Source organism: Salvelinus fontinalis, chromosome 1, assembly GCF_029448725.1.
Source record: "Salvelinus fontinalis isolate EN_2023a chromosome 1, ASM2944872v1, whole genome shotgun sequence".
Taxonomy (NCBI): domain Eukaryota; kingdom Metazoa; phylum Chordata; class Actinopteri; order Salmoniformes; family Salmonidae; genus Salvelinus; species Salvelinus fontinalis.
The window spans coordinates 3,300,482-3,316,297 of NC_074665.1; the positions used below are offsets into that span (position 1 = coordinate 3,300,482).

The following is a 15,816-nucleotide window of genomic DNA, read 5'->3' on the forward strand; positions in this document are numbered from 1 at the left end:
AATGTTTTAATAGTGAGGGTAGCCTAGGGTGAATGTTTTAATAGTGAGGGTAGCCTAGGGTGAATGTTTTAATAGTGAGGGTAGCCTAGGGTGAATGTTTTAATAGTGAGGGTAGCCTATGGTAAATGTTTTAATAGTGAGGGTAGCCTAGGGTGAATGTTTTAATAGTGAGGGTAGCCTAGGGTGAATGTTTTAATAGTGAGGGTAGCCTAGGGTGAATGTTTTAATAGTGAGGGTAGCCTAGGGTGAATTTTTTAATAGTGAGGGTAGCCTATGGTAAATGTTTTAATAGTGAGGGTAGCCTAGGGTGAATGTTTTAATAGTGAGGGTAGCCTAGGGTGAATGTTTTAATAGTGAGAGTAGCCTAGGGTGAATGTTTTAATAGTGAGGGTAGCCTAGGGTGAATGTTTTAATAGTGAGGGTAGCCTAGGGTGAATGTTTTAATAGTGAGGGTAGACTAGGGTGAATGTTTTAATAGTGAGGGTAGCTTGTGAGGTCATTTGCGTTTTTCTTCACAGGAGAATGGGATCGTAGTCCTCTGGGTCATCTAGGAACAGTTTGATTTAATAAAGAGGGGTCTACTTGGTGTGATGGAGATATCTGGATCATAACTGCAGAGAGAGAGAGAGAGATTCAGTTTTGCTGTTACCATGTAAAAGAGCCCAAACAAAGCCAAACCTTAACCAAAAACAGAATTAGAGACAACATCAAAAAAACATGGTTAGCCAGAGGAGACTGGCATCACTGTGGGTCAGGAAGCCAGAGAGGACAGACTGGCATCACTGTGGGTCAGGAAGCCAGAGAGGACAGACTGGCATCACTGTGGGTCAGGAAGCCAGAGAGGACAGACTGGCATCACTGTGGGTCAGGAAGCCAGAGAGGACAGACTGGCATCACTGTGGGTCAGGAAGCCAGAGAGGACAGACTGGCATCACTGTGGGTCAGGAAGCCAGAGAGGACAGACTGGCATCACTGTGGGTCAGGAAGCCAGAGAGGACAGACTGGCATCACTGTGGGTCAGGGACAGACTGGAATCACTGTGGGTCAGGAAGCCAGAGAGGACAGACTGGCATCACTGTGGGTCAGGAAGCCAGAGAGGACAGACTGGCATCACTGTGGGTCAGGAAGCCAGAGAGGACAGACTGGCATCACTGTGGGTCAGGAAGCCAGAGAGGCCAGACTGGCATCACTGTGGGTCAGGGACAGACTGGAATCACTGTGGGTCAGGAAGCCAGAGAGGACAGACTGGCATCACTGTGGGTTAGGAAGCCAGAGAGGACAGACTGGCCTCACTGTGGGTCAGGAAGCCAGAGGGGACTGGCCTCACTGTGGGTCAGGAAGCCAGAGAGGACAGACTGGCATCCCTGTGGGTCAGGACGCCAGAGAGGACAGACTGGCATCCCTGTGGGTCAGGACGCCAGAGAGGACAGACTGGCATCCCTGTGGGTCAGGAAGCCAGAGAGGACAGACAGGCATCACTGTGGGTCAGGAGTGATAGAATGGTCTAAATCACCTGCCCCAAATATATATATATCAATTAGAAACGCCTTCCCAAAATTCAAAATGAAAAGTTTTACATTCACAGAACAATCTAACAGAGAAACTTTGTGTACTTTTTGGGGAAAGGTCTGATGTTATAGAGTTGGCAGCACAGTATGTCACAGCTTGCCACTAGCTAAGGGAGGAAACATTGTGTACTATTTTCTACGACGATTATTAGTAATAAAATATATAAGTATCTGCAGTCATTTTCTATTTTGTTTGTGAAATTGGATTCTGAATATGGAACATTATTACATTTCTGTATTGTGTATCTTTTAGTTTCATTTGTTATATATATATATATTTTTTTCCCTATGTGTACCACATCGACAGACTTACCTCTCGTATTTAATAAGCTTTGCTCCACAGCTTGCTTCATCCTTCATTTTCCACACTTTCTCTCCCAACTTTTCTGCCTTGCCGCTACTTTGCAGGTCATAAAGATGCTTATTCACTAATTTTCTTGATTGGCCCAATTCTCTGGCAATTTGTTGTGCACTCATCCCTCTTCCATCACTCTTTGACATCAGCACCCTCCTCAGTTCCTCCTCTGTGATGCCAGGGGTCTCAGAAGGACTAGGCACTCGATCTGACTCTGGAACACTCACAGAGACAGACGCCGCCCCTGGTTTCTCCACAGACCAGACTGGTGGAATGTCTGGTGTTACATAAAGACGTCCAGCTTTGTTTAAAGTGTACAGGACACTGTTTACATCCTTGGCCTTCTTTAATCCAACAGCCTTCGCTATCTGGAGGGCAGTGGATCCTTGTTTCTTCACCTTTAAAAAGGTACATATTCTGTCCTTCAAGTCCAACTGGTCTCCTTGCTGGTTGTCGCAGGACATAGTCACTAGAATGTTGAAGCATGGGAGTAAAGGATAAAGGAAACATGACAGACTTTAGCCAGTTGATGTTCAGTGTACAAGTTACAATTATGAAATCATTGTCATATACTGTTGGAAGTTAGCCTGTTGGAACCAGCCTGATTGCTGCGTCAACTTAATAAGGGATACTTAGAGATTTTGGCAATGAAGGCCTTTATCTACTTCCCCAGAGTCAGGTGAACTCATGGGTACCATTTGTATGTGTCTGCATCCAGTATGAAGAACGTTAGAGGTAGTTTCACTAGCCAATGCTAACTAGCGTTAGCACAAAGACTGGAAGTCTATGGTATCTAATAGCAAGCTAGAAGTTACCATAGACATCCAGTCATTGCGCTAACGCCAGTTAGCAACCTCCTCCAAACTGCACACAGACATACAAATGACATCCACGAGTTCATCTGACTCAAAGGAAGTAGTAGAGCTTCATTGCCAAAATCCTGAATGAAATAGAATGTTGAACACAGCAATCGGCTGATTCCACCAGTCAGTATGTTAAAAACCTCTGAGCATAAAATACACAGTTCATGCTTTTCAACCATAAATAATACAAAAACTGTTGAAAAGCAGCTATTCGTTTTACAAGTTATTACTAATTCAAACAGCTATATACAGTTTAATGTATTTATTTAATGTAATCAGTGTGAAACATGATGAATACTTGAGTATTATTTCTAAAATGGTCTCATAACTAACATATAGTAGCTAACCTATAGGATCCCTCATGGTAAACAGGTAAGGTCGTATTTCATATAAATAAACAGATTTGAACATTACATTTATAGAAGTACTCGGGTCTACGTCGGATTTCGTCTTACCTTCGAGGTGACGAGATAGATGACTTGCGAGTGTTCTCTTTTCGGTCGTGCCTAGATGGGATCCAGCTTTTGTCAAATTCAGGTCATAAGCATAATTTGTTTTGCATTTTATCTAACCCTAACTCCTTTCCTAATCTTTTCCTACTTTTCATAACCTGTCACTACTAACCTGCTGCGTCAATTCTCCTAAACCTGCTTCAAAAAGTCAAATCTGACAAAAACTTCATCCATTCTAGCCATGACCCTTTTTTTCTAGTTCTACGACCCGGAAATGAGTTACCTCTTCGTTCAGGCACCCCTATGGCGAAAATGAATATGGAGAGAATAGGGTTTAGGAATAAAATAAAAATAAAGTCTGAGGTTAACACAGATTTTGGAGATCTTATACTTATTTTTTTTTATATGAGATAGGAGTCAGCTAACATGACCTTTATGAATTATGAATGTGCTTTAAAAGAAATATAGAATTCTTCAAAATTCACAAAAAGTGACGTTAATCGATGAAGATTATCCCACAGAGCAAAACGTATAAAATCTTCTAAGCCTGTGTTTACCACATACCCAACTTATTTTCGTCGTTTATCCAAAAACGCCATTAATTTTCTCCAAAGGATTTGTCCAATGAACCATGACGGAGTTAGTGCCTACAAAAAGACGCCATTACTATTTCTCTGTAGTGTCCTGTAGACAATTTCGTTTTCGATTCGCCTGAAAACAGAACTGAACGTGATATGAGCGTCAGCCTGTGATTAGCCTGAACAGCTGCTAGTGGTCGCTATTGACCATAAAAATAAAGGCAAATAGCGCCACCTAGAGGCTGTTCAGGCTACCTCTTACTCAGCCATTATTTTAGGCAAATGTCCACTGTTATTACTTAGATAGGAATTTCATTTAACTCAAAATAGACATACTGACTAACACATGCATTCTTATCAAATAGGGCTACCTGCTTTTCACAATCCCCAAATACAGAACATATACAATATTCTATAGAGATGTTATTACGTCAAACTCCCTTCCATCTCATATTGCTCAAATGAACAGCAAACCTGGTTTTAAAAAAAAGTCTGTATTATGTCATGTTTCATGTGGACCCCATGAAGAGTAACTGCGGCTTTTACAACAGCTAAAGGGGATCCTAATAAATACACTTCATGAACTGACAAAATATTTGTATTTTAAAAAGCCCGTCTAGTCAACAGTATAAGCCTAAAACAATCATAACGTTCCTGTCCATTTGAGAAAAGCACATCAGGTATTACTTCCTGTTAATCTGCTTTATCTTAATGCCTCATACCGTAGCCTACATAACATCCCATAGTCTACATAACATACCACAGCTTACAGTATATACCGTAGCCTACATAACATACTGTAGCCTACAGTACATAACATACCCTATAGTACATAACATACCGTAGCCTACATAACATACCGTAGCCTATGTAACCGATGTGAAATGGCTATCTAGTTAGCGGTGGTGTGCTCTAACAGCGTTTCAATCGGTGACGTCACTCGCTCTGAGACCTTGAAGTAGTTGTTTCCCTTGCTCTGCGGCGAGATGGGTAACGGTGCTTCGTGGGTGACTGTTGTTGATGTGTGCAGAGGGTCCCTGGTTCGAGCCCAGGTAGGGGCGAGGAGAGAGACGGAAGCTATACTGTTACACCTACATAACATACCATAGCCTACAGTACATGGCATGGTGTATTGTATCACCATCAAGGACCAGGTACTCTTGGTAAACTAACACAATGGTTTCAACATGGGACTTGTACCCTCATAGTATGTCAACTGTTTCTTCATGAGTGACAGGATCCTGCATTCATGACAAGTGGGAAACTACATTCAAATGAATGTAAGATATTAACATAGAGCTTCCTATTGGTTGATTCTGATACTATCAAGTGGGGAATCTCAGCTATGATCTAAACAGAATACTCTGTAATGTCAAAGAGGAAAAATTCAAAAATAGTTTTTTTATGAATAGAAGATAAAACTAATATATCTTGATTAGATAAGTATTCACCCCCTGAGTCAATACATGTTAGAATCAGATTTGGCAGCGATTAGAGCTGTGAGTCTTTCTGGGTAAGTCTCTAAGAGCTTTCCACACCTGAATTGTACAATATTTGCCCATTATTCGTTTTTAAAAAATTCTTCAAGCTTTGTCAACTTGGTTATTATGCGGCTTGTTAAGCAAATGAATACTCCTGAACTTATTTAGGCTTTTCATAACAAAGGGGTGGAATATTCCTGAACTAATTTAGGCTTGTCATAACAAAGAGGTGGAATACTCCTGAACTAATTTAGGCTTGTCATAACAAAGAGGTGGAATACTCCTGAACTAATTTAGGCTTGTCATAACAAAGGGGTTGCAACAACATTCATACACGTGGCATAGCATCGCATAACAGGCTGCTCCTGACTGAGACGGGATGCTTGAACAGAATAATGCTTCATAATTAGCTCTTCACAGCCTAGAACATTCATAACATGACTACATAGGCTAATCGAGTCATCAATATGCAACAATAGGCTCAACATCATTGACAGGTCAACTTAACTTGCCATTATGAATAGAATGCCGGACATCGGAGAAATGGCCGAACAATCTTTTTTTGGCAGACCATAGAATAGATGTACCATACCTGATGTGCTTGACCAGGTTCCCACTCATATGGTGCTCCGCGTTAGGGGTTACCAGTAGGGTCCAGGACAACGGCAGAGTGGATCCTGCGATTGACATACTAAACACAAGTGGTTATACAGTGGGGCAAAAAAGTATTTAGTCAGCCACCAATTGTGCAAGTTCTCCCACTTAAAAAGATGAGAGGCCTGTAATTTTCATCATAGGTACACTTCAACTATGACAGACAAAATGAGAAGAAAAAAAATCCAGAAAATCACACTGTAGGATTTAATGAATTTATTTGCAAATTATGGTGGAAAATAAGTACCAAGTCAGCATATCAAAATGTCCTCAAACATAACATATTCAAGTATAGTACTGTCCAATCTCTCACTAAAATGGTCCATCTTGTGCAGCTTACCAAGAGTATCAAGTGGTAGTGTGTCACGTTGCAAGCTCCAATCCATCAACTGTGCTGCTTCCAGACTGGTGTACAGGAAGAGGAATGAAGTAACCTTTATATATGTGGCAGGCCATCTTTTGTCAGGAAGGTTGCAGTTCGCCACATATTGACCCTTCTAGCCTCTTATTTTGAACCATGACACAAAAAACAACTCTGCGGACGTGCATTTACCTTTGACCTTTGTGTTCTTGAGCATCACCACCTTTTCCCCCATGCAGGATATTCCCTGCCAGAAAGTGATCCACAATTTTCTTTTAAAACACCCCTCTCCACAATCCTCTTCAGTTGGAGGTAGAAGTCAATGACCTAAACTAGAATGGTATATGGTTGATCCAAGTTCACATGATGCCCAGGCAACAACTCTAATTATACTACATACCAACAGCATGCATGGAAATGTCATCCAATTCAACCATAACATACCTCCCCACTGAGCCACTCATTGGGCTTCAACGTAAGGAAGTCATGGAGGTACAGGATGGCCACGGATCCCTCCTACAAAATCCTTGCGGTTGGCCTTGTCCACGCCATGCGACGACATTGCCCACAGTTTCTTCACCGATGGGTAGAAAAATGGTGTCCAAACTGCCTGACTGTACAGATGTGATCCACATGCAGTAGGAAAACATGCAGAATGTAACCAAAACAGTCACCTTCCACTTACTGTATTCTCCAATTCATCATCCCTGCTGGGGTGTTTCTCAGACAGAGACTATTGAATAAATGGTGAGAGTTCAGATTCGGACATGTTGGGTAGTCCTTTGCATGCGGTGATGTGTAACGATCGTCTGTTGAATTAGGTGTGGACCAAAGCGCAGCGTGGCAAGTGTTCATGTTATTTTTTATTTAAACAGAACACTAAACAAAATAACAAAAGAGAATGAACAAAAACGAAACAGTCCTGTCAGGTGCAGCAACACATAACAGAAAACAACTACCCACAAAACACAGGTGGGAAAAGGATACCTAAGTATGATTCTCAATCAGAGACAACGATAGACAGCTGCCTCTGATTGAGAACCACACCCGGCCAAACACAAAGAAATAGAAAACATAGAACACAAAACATAGAATGCCCACCCCAACTCACGCCCTGACCAAACCAAAATAGCGACATAAAAAGGATCTCTAAGGTCAGGGCGTGACATGATGTAAGTTTCCTTTAACAATCCGTCTTCCAGATAGATGAGACAGACACAGGAACCTTGGGATAAAAGTCTTTAGTAATAAAACGCAATTGTAGACAGAGATTCATATACAGAGTACCTAAGTAGTCTATAGTAAAGATCTGTGTGGTGAAACAAGAGACAACACTCTTTTATACAACCTACCGTCAATCCTATTTTAACACTGTTGCATTGGATTAGATACAAAGTATCTAAGATGAGTAAAACATGTCTAGACTGTGGTTTCTCACTCTACTATCTCGGCCATGATGCCTGTGTGACTATCAGCAGTTGCAGCCAGTTCTCAGCCTGAAAACTAATGCAGTACATCTCCATTTACCCAGTACTTTTCCATCATTGCGCATTGCAAGCATACAAAGGTTATCACATACAGTGGGGAGAACAAGTATTTGATACACTGACGATTTTGCAGGTTTTCCTACTTACAAAGCATGTAGAGGTCTGTCATTTTTTATCATAGGTACACTGTATGATTTTTAAGTAATTCATTTGAAGTGTGATTTTCTGGATTTTTGTTTTAGATTCCGTCTCTCACAGTTGAAGTGTACCTATGATAAAAAATTACAGACCTCTACATGCTTTGTAAGTAGGAAAACCTGCAAAATCGGCAGTGTATCAAATACTTGTTTTCCCCACTGTATATACACAGTAATCATGGCATTGGTGTAGCCCCACACCCGACCCCCAGGGTAACCCCCAACAGACGGCCCTGCATTTTGTGTTCATGGATATACATAAAACCCATGAGGACCACATGTCTGAGAAGCCCTGGTAGAGGAATGATTGGGTGATTTGTCCTTTTGCCACAATCATCCTGGGCAAGGCCTACGCTCCAGTTTCTGTCTTCCTCTTCTCTTCCTGTGCCACAGGACTGGATGCCTTCAGCAAAGGACACCATGTCTTCCGCCGACATGTGGTAAGGGAAACCGGTGGTGGGCATTCAGCTGGAAAATTTCTCACGGCCCTCAGGGGTCAGGAGGTCAGGGGTCAGGTGGTAAATCCCTAGGTTAGTAGGCCCCGCAGCACCTCCTTCAAGGCATTGGTTTGGAGTTGGTAGAGGAGATAAACTAATTAATCTACTCTGACCTTCTTCCAGCCAACCAATGTATCTACTCTGACCTTCTTCCAGCCAACCAATGCCTTTTATTTAACTAAACAAGCCACAGTTAAGAACAAATTCTTATTTACAATGACGGCCTACACCGGCCAAACCCGGACGACGCTGGGCCAATTGTGCTCCGCCCTATGGGAGTCCCTCCCAATCACGTCCGGATGTGATTCAGCCTGGATTCAAACCAGGGACTGTAGTGCCACCTCTTGCACTGAGATGCAGTGCCTTAGAGCTCTGCACCAGTCGGGAGAAGCTGCGCCACACGAGGACAACATTAAAGCTCTCGGAGCAGATGTTTGTAATTCCGTCTGACTGGATGCCCGAGCTGTTTAGCACATATTGTGCACTCGTCCATGACGTCGGAGAGCGACTGATAAGCCTCGAAAACAGGGCTCCGGTGGACACACTCTCTCCCCGGTGGACACACTCTCTCCCCGGTGGACACACTCTCTCTCTCCGGTGGACACACTCTCTCTCCGGTGGACACACTCTCTCTCTCGCTCCGGTGGACACACTCTCTCTTTGGTGGACACACTCTCTCTCTCTCCGGTGGACACACTCTCTCTCTCTCCGGTGGACACACTCTCTCTCTCTCCGGTGGACACACTCTCTCTCTCTCTCTCTCCGGTGGACACACTCTCTCTCTCTCTCCGGTGGACACACTCTCTCTCTCTCTCCGGTGGACACACTCTCTCTCTCTCTCCGGTGGACACACTCTCTCTCTCTCCGGTGGACACACTCTCTCTCTCTCCGGTGGACACACTCGGTGGACACACTCTCTCTCTCTCCAGTGGACACACGCTCTCCCCGGTGGACACTCTCTCTCTCCGGTGTGCATTCGTTGTCACTCCTTGACTTTGAGGCCAAGAGCTCTTGGATGTCCTGCTGCTAATCGGCCACAGATTGGTCACCCTCTGACCCCATCTTGTGCTTCACATTGTTCCAGATGTGGTTCCAGCTAATGACAATCCTGGCTTGCGGCAGCATAGACTGGATTACAACCCTCAATAGCCGCAGAAGATTGCTGTTGATAGTTGGAGAAGGAGTGAAAGGATGGTGTGAAAGAACAGTTTGAAGATTGCCAGGAGAAGGACAGGTGCCTCTTGAAAAGCTAAATGACGGAAAACAAGGGGTGAAACATAAAAAATTGCCCAGATCAAACGTGGTGACATAGCTCCTTGGTGTTTGATTTTAATGACTACCTTGGCCTCTTCAACCATTTCTGGTTCTGCCACCACCAGAAAGGTCCAGTCTCCATATGGGTGACAAATCTGGGAAGAATGTCACCCATCATGTGTTGGCACCACCAGAAGGGTTGTGGGTCCAGTCTCCATATGGGTGACAAATCTGGGAAGAATGTCACCCATCATATGTGTTGCCACCAACTCGCCTCGTTTAAAAAACAGTCACGTCCCTTGCTCGACGAATTGTGTTCTTCACTTGTGACAAGTTGCGAGGTTGGTACACTGGCATGAATGATGCATTTAGGGGCGGTGGTGGGTTATTGGTCATGAGTATACTTTACCAGGTGTTGCAGTCATTCACCTGGACATTTCATCTATAAATGAGGTCAGATGATCAGATGAAATCCCTTGCTTGCTGCTGTTGGCATGGGGATGGGAGACAGAGGAATTGCACCAGGATACGTAACAAACATGGTGGGCTGCAAGCATAATGGACATAAACAGTAGCTAGGCGGCCACCGACCATTATTATTACTATTTATTAAGAACTCAGTCACTTACTGTTGTGTTAGAATTGCACAAGGTGCAATTTTGAGATTTGGTTGTGCATCAGCAGGTGGTTATCAAATAAAGTTGGTCACATACACATATTGTAGAATGTGACAGATGTAGCCTATTGAATACCATTCTAGAATATGACAGATGTAGCCTATTGAATACCATTCTAGAATATGACAGATGTAGCCTATTGAATTTCATTCTAGAATATGACAGATGTAGCCTATTGAATTTCATTCTAGAATATGACAGATGTAGCCTATTAAATTTCATTCTAGAATATGACAGATGTAGCCTATTGAATATCATTCTAGAATATGACAGATGTAGCCTATTGAATATCATTCTAGAATATGACAGATGTAGCCTATTGAATATCATTCTAGAATATGACAGATGTAGCCTATTGAATATCATTCTAGAATATGACAGATGTAGCATATTGAATATCATTCTAGAATATGACAGATGTAGCCTATTGAATATCATTCTAGAATATGACAGATGTAGCCTATTGAATATCATTCTAGAATATGACAGATGTAGCCTATTGAATATCATTCTAGAATATGACAGATGTAGCCCATTGAATAGAATTTTAGAATATGACAGATGAAGCCTATTGAATAGAATTGTAGAATATGACAGATGAAGCCTATTGAATAGAATTGTAGAATATGACAGATGTAGCCCATTGAATAGAATTGTAGAATATGACAGATGAAGCCTATTGAATAGAATTGTAGAATATGACAGATGTAGCCTATTGAATATCATTCTAGAATATGACAGATGAAGCCTATTGAATAAAATTGTAGAATATGATAGATGAAGCCTATTGAATAGAATTGTAGAATATGACAGATGTAGCCTATTGAATAGAATTGTAGAATATGACAGATGTAGCCTATTGAATAGAATTGTAGAATATGACAGATGAAGCCTATTGAATAGAATTGTAGAATATGACAGATGAAGCCTATTGAATAGAATTGTAGAATATGACATGTTTTTTGGATTTTTAAAAGTTTTTATTTCACCTTTATTTAACCAGGTAGGCCAGCTGAGAACAAGTTCTCATTTACAACTGCGACCTGGCCAAGATAAAGCAAAGCAGTGCAACACAAACAACAACAGAGTTACACATGGAATAAACAAACATACAGTCAATAATACAATCGAAAAAGTCTATATACAGTGTGTGCAAATGAGGTAGGATAAAGGAGGTAAGAAAATAAATAGGCCATAGTGGCGAAATAATTACAATATAGCAATTAAACACCGGAGTGACAGATGTGCAGAAGATGAGTGTGCAAGTAGAGATACTGGGGTGCAAAGGAGCAAGATAAATAAAATAAATAACAGTATGGGGATGAGGTAGTTGGGTGGGCTATTTACAGATGGGCTATGTACAGGTGCAGTGATCTGTGAGCTGCTCTGACAGCTGGTGCCTAAAGCTAGTGAGGGAGGTAAGAGTCTCCAGCTTCAGAGATTTTTGTAGTTCGTTCCAGTCATTGGCAGCAGAGAACTGGAAGGAAAGGCAGCAAAAGGAGGAATTGGCTTTGGGGATGATCAGTGAGATATACCTGCTGGAGCGCGTGCTACAGGTGGGTGCTGCTGTGGTGACCAGTGAGCTGAGATAAGGCGGGGCTTTACCTAGCATAGACTTATAGATGACCTAGAGCCAGCGGGTTATGGAAAACGAATATGACGCGAGGGCCAGCCAACGAGAGCATACAGGTCGCAGTGGTGGGTAGTATATGGGGCTTTGGTGACAAAACGGATGGCACTGTGATAGACTGCATCCAATTTGCTGAGTAGTGTTGGAGGCTATTTTGTAGATGACATCGCCGAAGTCAAGGATCGGAAGGATAGTCAGTTTTACGAGGGTGTGTTTGGCAGCATGAGTGAAGGAGGCTTTGTTGGGAAATAGGAAGCCGATTCTAGATTTCATTTTGGATTGGAGATGCTTAATGTGAGTCTGGAAGGAGAGTTTACAGTCTAACCAGACACCTAGGTATTTGTAGTTGTCCACATATTCTAAGTCAGAACCGTCCAGAGTAGTGATGCTGGACGGGCGGGCAGGTGTGGGCAGCGATCGGTTGAAGAGCATGCATTTAGTTTTACTTGCATTTAAGAGCAGTTGGAGGCAACGGAAGGAGTGTTATATGGCGTTGAAGCTCATTTGGAGGTTAGTTAACACAGTGTCCAAAGGGTCAGAAGTATACAGAATGGTGTTGTCTGCGTAGAGGTGGATCAGAGAATCACCAGCAGCAAGAGCAACATCATTGATATATACAAAGAAAAGAGTCGGCCCAAGGATTGAACTCTGTGGCACCCCCATAGAGACTGCCAGAGGTCCGGATAACAGGCCCTCCGACTTGACACACTGAACTCTGTCTGAGAAGTAGTTGGTGAACCAGGGGAGGCAGTCATTTGAGAAACCAAGGCTGTTGAGTCTGCCGACAAGAATGTGGTGATTGACAGAGTCGAAAGCCTTGACCAGGTCGATGAATACAGCTGCACAGTATTGTCTCTTATCGATGGCGGTTATGATATCGTTTAGGACCTTGAGCGTGGCTGAGGTGCACCCGTGACCAGCTCTGAAACCAGATTGCATAGCGGAGAAGGTACGGTGGGATTCGAAATGGTCGGTGATCTGTTTGTTAACTTGGCTTTCGAAGACCATAGAAAGGCAGGGTAGGATAGATATAGGTCTGTAGCAGTTTGGTTCTAGAGTGTCACCCCCTTTGAAGACCTTAGAAAGGCAGGGTAGTATAGATATAGGTCTGTAACAGTTTGGGTCTAGAGTGTCACCCCCTTTGAAGACCTTAGAAAGGCAGGGTAGGATAGATATAGCTCTGTAACAGTTTGGGTCTAGAGTGTCTCCCCCTTTGAAGACCTTAGAAATGCAGGGTAGGATAGATATAGGTCTGTAACAGTTTGGGTCTAGAGTGTCACCCCCTTTGAAGACCTTAGAAAGGCAGGGTAGGATAGATATAGCTCTGTAACAGTTTGGGTCTAGAGTGTCTCCCCCTTTGAAGACCTTAGAAATGCAGGGTAGGATAGATATAGGTCTGTAACAGTTTGGGTCTAGAGTGTCTCCCCCTTTGAAGACCTTAGAAAGGCAGGGTAGGATAGATATAGGTCTGTAGCAGTTTGGGTCTAGAGTGTCTCCCCCTTTGAAGACCTTAGAAAGGCAGAGTAGGATAGATATAGGTCTGTAGCAGTTTGGGTCTAGAGTGTCTCCCCCTTTGAAGACCTTAGAAAGGCAGGTAGGATAGATATAGGTCTGTAGCAGTTTGGGTCTAGAGTGTCTCCCCCTTTGAAGACCTTAGAAAGGCAGGGTAGGATAGATATAGGTCTGTAGCAGTTTGGGTCTAGAGTGTCTCCCCTTTTGAAGCCCTTAGAAAGGCAGGGTAGGATAGATATAGGTCTGTAGCAGTTTGGGTCTAGAGTGTCTCCCCCTTTGAAGACCTTAGAAAGGCAGGGTAGGATAGATATAGCTCTGTAACAGTTTGGGTCTAGAGTGTCTCCCCCTTTGAAGACCTTAGAAATGCAGGGTAGGATAGATATAGGTCTGTAACAGTTTGGGTCTAGAGTGTCTCCCCCTTTGAAGACCTTAGAAAGGCAGGGTAGGATAGATATAGGTCTGTAGCAGTTTGGGTCTAGAGTGTCTCCCCCTTTGAAGACCTTAGAAAGGCAGAGTAGGATAGATATAGGTCTGTAGCAGTTTGGGTCTAGAGTGTCTCCCCCTTTGAAGACCTTAGAAAGGCAGGTAGGATAGATATAGGTCTGTAGCAGTTTGGGTCTAGAGTGTCTCCCCCTTTGAAGACCTTAGAAAGGCAGGTAGGATAGATATAGGTCTGTAGCAGTTTGGGTCTAGAGTGTCTCCCCCTTTGAAGACCTTAGAAATGCAGGGTAGGATAGATATAGGTCTGTAACAGTTTGGGTCTAGAGTGTCTCCCCCTTTGAAGACCTTAGAAATGCAGGGTAGGATAGATATAGGTCTGTAACAGTTTGGGTCTAGAGTGTCTCCCCCTTTGAAGACCTTAGAAGGGCAGGGTAGGATAGATATAGGTCTGTAGCAGTTTGGGTCTAGAGTGTCTCCCCCTTTGAAGACCTTAGAAAGGCAGGGTAGGATAGATATAGGTCTGTAGCAGTTTGGGTCTAGAGTGTCTCCCCCTTTGAAGACCTTAGAAAGGCAGGGTAGGATAGATATAGGTCTGTAACAGTTTGGGTCTAGAGTGTCTCCCCCTTTGAAGACCTTAGAAAGGCAGGGTAGGATAGATATAGGTCTGTAACAGTTTGGGTCTAGAGTGTCTCCCCCTTTGAAGACCTTAGAAGGGCAGGGTAGGATAGATATAGGTCTGTAGCAGTTTGGGTCTAGAGTGTCTCCCCCTTTGAAGACCTTAGAAAGGCAGGGCAGGATGGATATAGGTCTGTAACAGTTTGGGTCTAGAGTGTCTCCCCCTTTGAAGACCTTAGAAAGGCAGGGTAGGATAGATATAGGTCTGTAACAGTTTGGGTCTAGAGTGTCTCCCCCTTTGAAGACCTTAGAAAGGCAGGTAGGATAGATATAGGTCTGTAACAGTTTGGGTCTAGAGTGTCTCCCCCTTTGAAGACCTTAGAAAGGCAGGGTAGGATAGATATAGGTCTGTAGCAGTTTGGGTCTAGAGTGTCTCCCCCTTTGAAGACCTTAGAAAGGCAGGTAGGATAGATATAGGTCTGTAACAGTTTGGGTCTAGAGTGTCTCCCCCTTTGAAGAGGGGGATGACCGCGGCAGCTTTCCAATCTTTGGGAATCTCAGACGATATGAAAGAGAGGTTGAACAGGCTAGTAATAGGGGTTGCAACAATTTCGGCAGATAATTTTAGAAAGAGAGGGTCCAGATTGTCTAGCCCAGCTGATTTGTAGGGGTCCAGATTTTGCAGCTCTTTCAGAACATCAGCTATCTGGATTTGGGTGAAGGAGAAATGGGGGAGGCTTGGGTAAGTTGCTGTAGTGGGTGCAGGGCTGTTGACCGGGGTAGGGGTAGCCAGGTGGAAAGCATGGCCAGTCGTGGAAAAATGCTTATTGAAATTCTCAATTATCGTGGATTTATCAGTGGTGACAGTGTTTCCTAGCCTCAGTGCAGTGGGCAGCTGGGAGGAGGTGCTCTTATTCTCCATGGACTTTACAGTGTCCCAGAACTTTTTTGAGTTTGTGCTACAGGATGCAAATTTCTGTTTGAAAAAGCTAGCCTTTGCTTTCCTAACTGCCTGTGTATATTGGTTCCTAACTTCCCTGAAAAGTTGCATATCGCGGGGGCTATTCGATGCTAATGCAGAACGCCACAGGATGTTTTTGTGCTGGTGAAGGGCTGTCAGGTCTGGAGTGAACCAAGGGCTATATCTGTTCCTGGTTCTACATTTTTTGAATGGGGCATGCTTATTTAAGATGG

The 15,816-nt window shown here is 43.3% G+C and overlaps 1 protein-coding gene across 1 annotated transcript in view; it reads right to left on the bottom strand.

Annotated features, from left to right (window-relative positions):
* LOC129865109 (eukaryotic translation initiation factor 2-alpha kinase-like) overlaps positions 1-6,592 on the bottom strand; it is a 16,547-nt gene extending 9,955 nt beyond the window's left edge. Inside the window, exons 1-3 of the mRNA XM_055937631.1 lie at positions 5,890-6,592; positions 3,242-4,853; positions 1,882-2,392 (exon numbers count right to left, since the gene is read on the bottom strand). Of these exons, the coding sequence (XP_055793606.1) occupies positions 1,882-2,387 (506 nt within the window). The 5' untranslated portion in view covers positions 2,388-2,392; positions 3,242-4,853; positions 5,890-6,592. The remainder of the gene's footprint in view (positions 1-1,881; positions 2,393-3,241; positions 4,854-5,889) is intronic.
* Positions 6,593-15,816: the final 9,224 nt, after the last annotated feature.